Source organism: Aythya fuligula, chromosome 2, assembly GCF_009819795.1.
Source record: "Aythya fuligula isolate bAytFul2 chromosome 2, bAytFul2.pri, whole genome shotgun sequence".
In the NCBI taxonomy this organism is placed as follows: Eukaryota; Metazoa; Chordata; class Aves; order Anseriformes; family Anatidae; genus Aythya; species Aythya fuligula.
This window is the reverse complement of record NC_045560.1, coordinates 41689653-41701782: the sequence shown is the minus strand read 5'-3', so window position 1 is coordinate 41701782 and position 12130 is coordinate 41689653. Positions and strand designations below refer to the sequence as shown.

The 12130-nt window shown below is 32.9% G+C and overlaps 1 protein-coding gene across 1 annotated transcript in view; it reads left to right on the top strand.

Annotated features, from left to right (window-relative positions):
• NEK10 (NIMA related kinase 10) overlaps positions 1–11697 on the top strand; it is a 36027-nt gene extending 24330 nt beyond the window's left edge. The window contains exons 22-23 of the mRNA XM_032180686.1: positions 7071–7146; positions 11661–11697. Of these exons, the coding sequence (XP_032036577.1) occupies positions 7071–7146; positions 11661–11697 (113 nt within the window). The remainder of the gene's footprint in view (positions 1–7070; positions 7147–11660) is intronic.
• The last annotated feature ends 433 nt before the right edge of the window (positions 11698–12130 follow it).

Sequence of the window (12130 nt, the reverse complement as noted above, 5' to 3'; positions counted from 1 at the left end):
CATTTCTGTAGTGATTGGTTCAAAACGATTGCAATATTTAAGCAAACACTTTATTTAGTACTTTAGTTACCAATGTATATTGAATTTTCGGAGGGAGCTGAAATTCTTTTATCTATTATTTCTGAATTTTACAGAGACTTCTTGCTTTACAGACATAATGAAAGAAAGATGGATTTCCTTTCTTTCCAGTTATAATAAATATGCACTGTATTGGTGCATGCTGTGTTGTACCTAACACATAAAGTCCATGCATGACAAAGAGTGGACCGTTTATAGGCTTGATAATTATGTCTCACAGTATTTTGGGACTTTTTTTTTATCATCTATTTAACAATTTCTCGTGGTTTTAGATGAAAGTAAAAAATGTGAGAAAAAGATGAAAGCATATGCTCATATATTGAGAAATCTTAAATCTGTCTTTACAGATTTAATGTCAGTTTTTAAAAATAAGAGGGTCTTCTCTTATTTTTATATCTCTGAGCCTGAATATTTTGCTCAGAACTGTAGTCCTGCACAGTCATCATATAGAGACAGAGTTTCACTTTTTGTAGTATTTCAAGTCCTAAAACCATTTAAAACTTTAATTAATCTTACTAGAGAAATACCTGTGAACCAGTGTTGCATGACTATGTATTTAAGATACAGCCTCTGATGCTCCAAATGATTTTGCTTCATAAAAGAAGCTTCTGTATCTTACAGTGATGCACATTTTTTTCCTCTTCCTCAGTCAGTCCTTCTGGAAATAGTAACACTTGTTAATCTTTTGCTGTGAAACCCTCAAAGCTGACAATATAACAAAGGCATCTTATCCCTCTGTAACTAAAATTTTTCAAATATGTTTTTTTTTTTTTTTTTTTTTTTAATGGAACACTAGCTATGGCTTAGTTTTAGACATTCACAGAGGATTTTGATTTAAAAAAAAAAAAACAACCAAATGTGTTAAAAAATAGGAAAAAAAAAAAAAAGTAAGTAAGCAATAAAATAGCACAAAGTGCTTCTATAGACAGAGATATACATTCTATACTGTGCATGGCTATACAGCAGTCCCAGCTATAAACTGCTTTAAAAAGTTCAGGGACGCACAGATAAATTTCTCCTCCCCCCTCTGCCCTGTATGTGAGAACTGAGCCACTCGTTCTAAATCCTATGAAGGCCTCTTACACAGATACTGAGTTTATATTGCTTGAAAAGAAAAGTAGTTCATAGTGTGGTAGACATTCTTATCTTGCTGTTACACACACAAATCAAACAAACAAACAAACAAAAACCAAAAACAAACAACTGCTAAAGAATTATGCTTGAATGTCTTAAAAGCACAAAGAAATTGTGGAAAAAAAGAAATATAGGAGGCCAGAACTTGGCAGGCAGGGACCTATGTTGAAAGGTAGTTGAACACTAGAACTCATGCAAGCAGAGAACTCTGCAACTGGTCTGGTGCAATGTAAGATTAAGCTATGAGGAACCTTTTTGAGATATGATCTTTGAATATCTGTGCAGTAGATTTTACTGCAAAAAGAGTATCTGAGGCTAATTGTAGGAAGAATTTTTTAATTTGTATAACTGCACTATATTTTCCTTCTCTTAAATTTTGAATGTGATTGATCAGACACTATCCTTATCCAGGTTTATTTATTTTTATTTTCTCATTTTTATTTTTAAACTTTTGGAAAATACAAATGAAAGTTGTGAAAAGAAAGCCCAGTGAAGTGCTTCATTTTAATCTGAAGATTAAGTAACTTTGCATTTCTGATGACGTCTTTTACACATCAATTAAATCTGCATTATCACAATCTTTTTTCAGGCTCTTTTAAATCTTTTAATTTTCATCTGATTTTCATTTTCAATCTGATCCTAGCCATATTAGTGGTGGTACAAGATTTCTGTTTCTGAAGGTAGAGAATGCTGTTGTTACACAGTCTCAGCAATTGCCCATTCTACTCATTTGTTCAGTCTCATCTCTAACATATATTTAATAGTAAGAGGGGCCAGAACTACCATCCCTTATATGTTGTTATAGCATTTAATCATAATTGGTTGACCTACAAATATGACAAAAATATAAATATTAAATTATTCTAACCTGTAATTTCATAAAACAGCTCATTCTAAACTGGTAGAATGATATTGTATGAAAAATTGTACAACTCTAGTCAGATTGAATGTCTGATTTATAATTTCTGATAGAAAAACAAAAACAAACAAAAATGAATGTGCAAACCATGTATAAGTAGAATATCAGGCACAACCTAAACAAAAGCTGTTTTGTATAGGCTTTGCATAGGGTTTTAGAGACTGAACCCATATTAACTGTGGCTCTCAATTTAATTTGCTCAGCTTTCCATATAAGATGTTGAAAAGTTACAGTTTTCTGAATTTAAAATATCTGTTTTTATTGCAGCTATATTTTACTGCAGCAGTATTTTGTTCCTAGCACAGCATATTTCTCTCTAGAGCTTCCTAGTTTTGTTTGTTTCTTGTCTGTAGGACAAAACAGAAGACTACACTTTTCCTCAGTGCCATCTGGTTTCAGCAAAGTTTGGATCTTGATGGTCCAAGAGGGCTGTGTGGAATCACTTTAACACCTTTCAGATCCAATATCAAGATTAGTGAAGGATTTTCTATGCTCTTTTGTGTGGTGTGCTCTGTTTTCTGTTTAGTACACACAATACAACAGCAGCAGAAAAAATCTGTATGGAATTGTATTAAACCTAGGATTGTCATATAGCACCGGACTAATAGTTTTGAGCCACATCATCCATTTGACGTACTTCTAGTTGTAGCAGGCAACCAGGATGTGTTAAAACAGTGAAGCAATTGAGACTTGAAAAGTTCAAATGGTTGCCAGATGCTGGAAGAAAGCTACCTGTTAATTTTGTAATTCAGAGTATTTTGTTGTTTAGTACACTCTGTAGAAGACCTGTTGCCTTGTGATTCTGTGCCATACCTAGAAAAGCAGTGGCAATGAGGTGAAGTGATATTAGCTTATGTTGTGTGTCAGTCACTACTTTTTGAATTCCCTTAGAACAAAGCTAATTTTTTTTTGTAGATTTTATAGCTCATTTGCTACCCTTCATACCAAGATTCAAGGAAATGCTTGTAGTACTTCATTTTTAAAGCTTCCATAATAAACTCAGTGGAATTTTCAAATTAAACAAGTGATTATGTTTGATTTATGTTCATACTGTAAATCAAACATTCTGGATGATATTGGTGGCTTAATAGCACAATCACATCTCTCTCCACAGATCTCATATCTAGATGGGGAGCAATGCTAATGTTCTTAGTGTAGAAGTTACAGGTTTCACAACACTGACAGATAGTAGGCTGACTTTATGGGACATTGTCTCATTTCCATGTATTACCACATGGAAAGGTAAAAAATAGAATACCTAGAAGCATATATTTGGGAATGATGAGAAATGAATTCTGTTCCCATTCTATTGACGGGAAAGACTAGAATAATTATGTACTACTGTTGATTAAATTGCAGATTATCTTGATTTTAGGATATGCTTTTATGGAAAATAAAATTAAAATTCTGTCTTTATGTTCCAAATCACTGTAACACAGTAACTTAAATGTGTAGCAGGTTTACTTGGCTATTAATTGGTTCTACTTATGCCAATAATTCTTATCAAGCGTAAGATATACCAGTATGACTAGTCCTGTTGTAATTCATGGTACTATACATGTTATCAAGCACTGGTCTTGATAATTAAAAATTTATAGGACTGGAATACCTATATATATGATCATCACTTCTGAATTTTAGTTAAGAAATACTGATTTTCTATTATTAATATCGGCAGTCTGACACTTGCTCAGGCTTTTGAAGAAAGTAAATTGAGATAAAAAATAAATATATTTTAGGATATTGAGCTTGGAAATCTTGTTACTGTGACTAGTAATAAAAGAATGCTTCAGTATAGCAGGAGAAAAGACTTATTTGTCTTTCTAAATTTCTAGAAATGCTTATTCTATATTTTATGTCAAAACAGAGGAAAAATTATTAGCAATGGTATTGCTGCATCATTTGAAAACATCAAATACTTAATACTACTCAGCGAGTTGCAAAAAAGCTTTCTTGATTACAGCTGCAAACCAGCTGATGAGTAGCAAAGCTAATCTGTCTCAGCCTGAGCCTTTAAGGATAAAAGATGAATCTGTTCAATGGGGACAGTGAAAATTTGACCTGAATAGGTCTGAAGTTCATATGTAATTTTATTGCCCATTCATCCTTTTTTTTTTTTTTTCCTTTGCTTTTCATCTTTGAATACATATTTGTTTTTAGGAAAAAACATGGTATTTTCAAATATGGTTCAAATATAAGTTAAGGCAACAAACATGCAAATAGAGATTGCTGTTGTTAAGAAGTAGCATCTGGAGAAACTCAGCTTGTTTATACTGTTGAAGATCAGTTGTATAGGTGAAATCTTGGGAAATAAAATGGCAAATGAAAACAACTAATTCTGTCAACAACAACGACAACAAAAATATAGGTACCTAATATGCTCCTTTAAAAAGTTTGCTGATATTTAGAAAGTTTGTTATTTGGGTATTGTGAAAGTTCAAGACACCCAGTAAGAGGTTAAGATACTAGTCAAGTCACCCTACTAATTTTTTCATGGTTCCATCTCCCTTCATACCTTCTTCCCAAGCATGTTAATGTTTTCTGAAACAATCTTACTTCGAAGACTTAATTATCACTTTGCTACCCTAAACACAATGTCACCAAGTGAAGAAGGGTTTTTCAGAATCTAAAAAATTATGATTGCATCATTTTGTTTAATATTCCTTCCCATTTGAGGACTCTCTTGCATGGTTGTTGGACTAATTTCTATTTTTGTTTTTCTTTTTAAATTAAAATCACATTTAATTTTCTTGACTCCTGATACACATGTTAATAGAGGAAAAAAACAGAGTGTAAACATTAGTTAAATGCAATAATACCTCAGAGAGAAATGAATCTATTGGTATTGAATTGCTGGTGAAATTACATGTTTAATCTTAATTTATGAAAATCCATCTAATGGTGAAAGCCTGTTAGTTTTTTATTGTCTTTGAACAGAATTAAAAATAATATAAATTTTCAATGAAGAATGCCAAGCTTCCAACCATTAGAGAAATTAGCTGTAAATAAATCACATCAATTCAGGTTGCCCAGTACACAAAGCACCAAAAGCTATTATTAAAAAAAAAGAATATTTTATAAAATGTTATGGCTAGATTAGTGTACCTACCATTCCCCGTAGTTTACTAACGGTCATGTATTAGGTTAGTAATATAAATTATAATGTATGTAATTCACATGAACCTGAAACGTTTAAAGTATTGTTTAAAACAGAAAAATTATATTTTTTCTAAAATATTATATGCAGATCAAACAGCCATTATTTGGCAGAAATAGAAGCTTGTCTTCTTTGAGCAGGTAGATGAATCTTTCCACTCGTGGTATTAAAACTTCAAGATGACTTCCTCATAGAAAGATGTCATCCACTAGCATTTTGGTTTTCCTTCACCTGCACTATAAACTATTTTTTGTTTGTTTGTTTGTTTTTATTGGCCCAAAATACTTAATACTTTTTTTTCATGGAATTTATGTGAAGGACTCCAGAGAAGGGAAGTTATTATGATTCACTCAAATTAATTCAGGGAAGTATCAACATTGCAAAAATCCCTGGTTCTATTAGGGTTAATACTCTCTGGAGTGAAATCCCTGAGTTGTATCAAGCTTGAGGGCTAAAGAGAGAACTCTTACATATCCTGTTAATTCAATGTTCTTTCTACTTATATTTTTCAAGCACTACAGAGCTAGTCCTTCATTGAATATTTTGTTCAAAGAAAAAGGGTCTGTGGCCTTGGTACCTAGATTTGGAGTTCTTGTCAAAGGCCATTTTTAAATAAGAAACCTACCCCTCTTCATACCCTTGAAGCTTACACTGAGCAAGAGCAAACAGAAAATATTTTTTCTTACCTGTGTTTCATCTGCTCTGCAGCTTTTTTGCTGAGTAGAAATATTTTGAACTGAACTGTTAACAATCTCACTGTAAAAACAATTGAAATGGGAATGTAATGGCTTCTGTCATATTTATCTCAAGAGTATCCTGGGTCCATGTAGAACAGGAACCTTTTAAACAACATAATTTACTTTGCAAATCTTACCAATTCTAAAGTAGAATTCCAATGAAGAATTTATTATAAAACTTTGACAAGTGCAATGATTTTCCCTTGCTGTCTGTGCCTGGATTTAGTAAAGTGCAATGTATTTTACCTGCATTGTTGCACTGAGACAGCAGTATAGTATTGAAATTCAATATATTATTGAATTCAGAAAAATGAACTTAAGCTGCTTTCATGAAACTTAGGTTGAAGTATGGTAAAGATTATGTGACAAATTTGTGAAAGAACACCTGATAATTAGACAGAAGATACTTATATTAACATAACTGCATGATCATCTAAATCTATAGCTTTTCCCATATGGTAATGCTAAGATTTTTCATTATTTCTTAACTAATGCAATCTTTTTGAATCTGAACTTTTCATATTAGTAGACCCCTTGTACTTTGAAATTAAATTTCTGAATTTAATTCTGAATTAAAAGTCCGTCCTTCCCATCTGATTATTATAACTTGAAGGAAAACCAAATAATTACAACTGTCATTACATTATTTTTCAATTAATTTGGGTGTTGTATCTCAAATTATTAGATGATACTTACCATTGTCATGTACTTGTCATTCAAATATACTAATAGAAACCTGTAATTGATCTTGTAGTTTGTATTGAAAGTATCGGAGATGTATTTATTTATAATATTTCTAAAGTTAGTAGACCTGAATCAAACGTAAGTTATTAATTTATGTGTTTTATGTGGAGGTAGGAAGATAGTACTATACTGTAGTTTTAAATGTAAAAGATAAAAGGAGGAAAAAAAATCCAAACCAACAACCTCCCCTTCACCATCCCTCAGCTTTTCAGTTGTTGTGAACCTAACAGCACCAATCATCATTTGAGAGAGGGTGGTCATTGATGTGTGAAACTTTTTTTTTTTTTTTTTTTTCTTTAAGCTGATTTTGGTCTTGCAAAACAGAAGCAAGAAAACAGCAAACTCGCATCAGTAGTGGGAACCATTCTGTACTCCTGGTAAGTACTACTGCATACATCATAGTGAAATGATTTCCATCTTCATGGTAATTTTTTTTAGAGCAGATAGGCAAGTTGCAATGGAGTAAGGTACAAGGCGCAAGTTACTCACCCACAGCTACTCTGTCCTAGCTAATTCCCAGCCTATTTTTCAGTTGCCCTTTCTTGCATATTGGTATTGGTACTGTGGGCTAGGTTGGTGGAAAAATGAAATATCTGCAGTTCTGTAATAACTTATTCATCTACCCATACCCTTAAGAATAAAGAAATGCATTTCCAAGGAATAAAAGGATGTATGTAAACAATATGAATTAATTTTAGTGGCTCTTAAGGTAACTGTGGTGTTGGTGTTCAGTTACATTGTATATGTACACAACTTACCTTCTGAAAAGTACTTGAAGTTTTTACTAGTGTATTTGTTTTGGATCAGTAGGTATTTGGTTTTAATAAAAAATATTATCCATAGTTTCAAAATTTCAAAGTTGGGAAAGCAGAACACATACTGTTTGTAATTTACGTTTAGTAAATGCAGAAATGACTACAAAATATTACCTCAGACAATACATTCAATGTGCAGAATGAGCTGTAGTTTCCTTTGTCATCCCATTTGTGAGCAAGCAAAAGTGAGCAACCATATTGTGTTAATTTTACATTACCAATATAGCTACCTAACTTCCTAGATTACTACTGCCTTGTGTTTTGTTCTCTCAAGAACATGGAATAGATGACATTTCCTGTCCCAAAGGTTCACCTCAGTATGTCTATAGCATGTGTAATTTACAGCACTTATCTGCATGTCAGATTGTCTCAAACACATTTGATTGTGGGCAGGACGGAGTTTATTTTTGTGTTGTATGATTACAGCATGCCATCTCACTGAGGTCACTGTATTGCAAACAAAAGCAAGAAAGTGTAATCTAGGTAAATATGTAAACAGTGGAAAGCACTAAGCCTGAATACTAATTCACCTAATAGCAGTTGATGTGTTCTGGGCCTGTCATTTACATTCAGAATTTCTGATGATTGAAATTCTAACATCAGAAATTAATTCAGGAATTGCAAATCAGTATCAGAGTTCTGGATCTCTCTTCCAGTGCAAAATTATTGGTTAAGCTTTGCCTGCCCTCTCTTGTTTTATTATGTATTTAAAATGCAACTAGAGAACTGGAGAACATATTTATAATCTCAGCTGGAGAACTGCAGACCAACTATTCGTTGTTCCTGCACAGGCTTGTCCCAGCTTCTTTGTAACACCTTTTTTATATACACCCCCTTGCTGTTCCTTCTCTTCAGAGCAACTCTGTTGCTTCTGATCAGGGTTCAGCTTTCTAAAGTCAGAACTTGGCTTTCTTCATCTATGGACTTTATGTTGCTCTTATTTGCATTACTGTGAATTCCCATTACATTTTTTTACAGCTCCTGTAAATAAAGTGGAGTTTATTTGGCCTAGGGAATTTAAAAACAACCAACCAAACCAAACAAAAAATACAGCAAATGAGAGATACACAAGCCAAGAATGTTGCACAACATGCTAACATGCTGTCTTTAATAGCATTACTGTTTTTGTCAGAAGTTTTCATTTACAAAATACCTGCCAATCAGGAGAAAAACTTGACACAACATTATATCCTAATAATAATAATAATAATAACATTGAAGTGGTGAAATTTTAAATTTCACCTAATATCATCACTGTGGCCGTGGCACTGCCAGTATCTTTCTCAGACATTTATAAGCCTTTTCTGATGCCAGTCTTCTTCAATCTTCTTTTCTGCTGTGGTGACCACATGTGATGGCCATGTACCTATCTGAATTCCTGGCCCATGTGCTTGTAATAAATTGTTAAAAGTTCCAGTGAACCAGTGGTTCTTCCAAATCACAAGTGTGGGTCAAGAACTCAGACTTTCACCAGGTGAATATAATTCATATTGTTGCTTTTGAAACTTGTGCTTGTGATGTCCTACTGCCAGAATGGTGGTGATTGACACTTAATCCCTTAGTCACTAAATCTAAAATGGCTTCAAGAGTTAGCCCTTGTAATGTGTTGAATGTTCAAGTCCATACTTTAAAGACTAATGCGTATGCTGCTGCTGCTTAGCGAGTAAAAGACAATTGCAATGCTGCCTTAATTGCTTCCCCAAATTCTCCTGAAGCATAGGACAAGCCATTGCTGATAGTTTGGATAGTTTAGTTTAGCAAGGTTTTGGTATAATTAATTCCATATAACCATTTTCTAGAGATGAGTTATAAATAAATAATAAAATTGATAATAAAAATTGATTTTTGTTCACTTACAACTGGGCAGAAAAGTTGTCTATGGGAAGTTAATGTGTTCTTTTAAACATGTTGTGGGTAAAGTGTCTGCAGGTTAGAGCAGTATTAGGAAGTGTCAGGTTCCAAACCATATACCAAAGGTCCTCAGGGTCACTGAGCTGTAATTTTCGTGTCCTGTCAACATTGATTTTCTTTTTCTCGTGTTCAATTCTGTACCAAATCTAGCTGATGTTGTTGGGTCTTTTCATATTTTAGGTAATTATTATATTATAATTTATAATATATATATATATAACAATATGCAATGTATATTATTATATATATTCTATAATCATATTATAGATAATTATTATTTGAGAGTAGCTCTGGAAATCTGTTGTAGACTTAAATATATATATATATATATATATATATATATATATATTAATGTTTGCTTATACCACATTTATTATTATTCTCATACCCTGTCTTCATACATGGAAGAGTGCATCAGAGCTAGGATTTTGGCAGTTCTTTTTCTACCTCTTTGACCACTTATTTAGAAGTAGGCATGAAGATAACATTTCACTGATACATTGCAGCCTCTCAGTAAGTGATCTTTTGGGGCATTTGCTGTCAGTTCTATTCCACAGGCGAAATCATGGAAGCAGTGATTCTTGCCTGTATGCAGTCAGAAGACAGAATGTGGATAGGATACCGATGTCTTTTTATTTAAAATGTATACATGAGTAATATTTAAAGTGACAGGTAAACCACTAAAGTCTTTCCAATGCCATAATCATTTAAGAATGTTAAAAAAGTTTTGCAAACAACTGAATGCACGGGTTTCTGCATTCCAGGTACATGGCTAGTACTCTGAATGACAGAGATTTTTTGATATAGAAACCTGTTCACATAGAATGAACTGACTGAATTTTTTCAACACAGGCAATGAAGCAAAAGTCAGAGAATATAGACTTAATCAGTGCTTGAACTAGTTTATTTTTATTTTTGGCTGATTTAAATAGAGGTGGAGGGCTATAAAATAATCAAAATATTGGGAATTCACATCTAACAAGAACAGCATATTCCTGCAAAAGCAGGAATTAATGTTCCTTCTGAAAAAAAAGGAAAGGGTGGAGAGAAAGAGCTATGAGGCAGCATTGTCATTTTAGAGTCACAGAAATTGCTTTCTTCTAAATTGATGGGAAAATAGTTCTGGGTAGTTTGAAATGCAGCCTGTCCTTCTTGGAGCAGTACAGAAACAAAACAATAAATGTCAAAATAAGCAGTGTCTGATACTTATTATTGAGACTTGGCTCTACAGCATTATGCAAAGTGGTTTAGATAAAAGCATATCTCTGTGTGTACCAAACATTGACTGTATTTGGTGTTGACTTGTAAAAGGAAGTCCCGAATCCATTTGCTAATGCAATTTGACAAAAACTGAGTCTTTCTAAATAACACCAGACACTGTTTTATGTTTAGAGAGGGGATTATACAATTATGCTTTGTAATTGTGATGTTTTAAAATTCTACTTCATGCTATTTTTATTCTACTGTCATACTAATTAAATTCCTCTTAATTGGTTATGTCCTTGAATTAAAAAATCCAGCAATGCGTACATTTAGAATACAAAATATATTAAATGGATTTGTTTACACTTAATACATTAAAAATTGAGGAAATGAACTGCTTTAGGGAATTGATAATGAATTCTGAAATGTTGTTCCAGCTCATAAGTCACCAGAAACAATCTGCTAGAAGTTAGTGGTGACAGAGTCTTTATTATCAAGCTGTCTTGAAAGCCTTCCCAGAAGAGAGTGCAAACTGTAAATGCATGTAGAGTACAATGTTTCCTTCCATGTATTCCCATCATTTATTTGTTTCACAAAAAGGATCTTCAGTTTATGAAGGGGATGCAACAAAAATAGACCAAGACATGTAAGTAAAAGTTAGTTGAGTCATGATTACAACTGCTTTTGCATTTGTATATGTGTACAGAAATTTTAGAAAAACTCTAGGAAAAGCTGTAAATTTTAAGGTTGGGATGCAATATAGATTCCCATCATAATTCCCTGAGGACTTGACTGATTTGGAAAACTGTTGGGAAAACATGAAGAAGAGCAGACCTTTCAGGCATCATTAAAAACTAGGTAAGAATGTTCTACACTAGTAGGAGTTTTAACATGATATTTCTGAAACATCATTGTATTTCCTGGTAATTGTAATATTGTATTTCCGTCCATCATCCTTTTAGCTGTGAAGGAGGATTCCTGGATCTTAATTTGGAGTAAACACTCTGTATACTGTATTATGTTACCTAAGTTTCACAGAACATGTGGCTTCTGGAGAACATTTCCTGGTTTGATTAGAAAAGAGGTGGAAGTTGAATAATCCTTTCAGTATATTAATACCGCATTTTTATAAGAAGATCTTCTGAAAGTTGATTAATTCACTCTGAAAATGAAATATAGCTATGAAATGTAATTGTGATGTTGCAGTTTTAGTTTAGACATAGGTTTATAATAAAATGTGTCAGCAAAAAGTCCAGTGCAATTTGAGTGGGAATCCTCATGCATAGTATAGCTGAGGACAGGCAGGTAATACTGTCTGTATACTACAGCACAACTCTGCATAAAACATTGTTTCATTATGAGGATACCATTGCTAAAAAGAGAAACTGTACATGTATGAACTTCAAGGAAGAACATAAAGAGTAGTTGACAG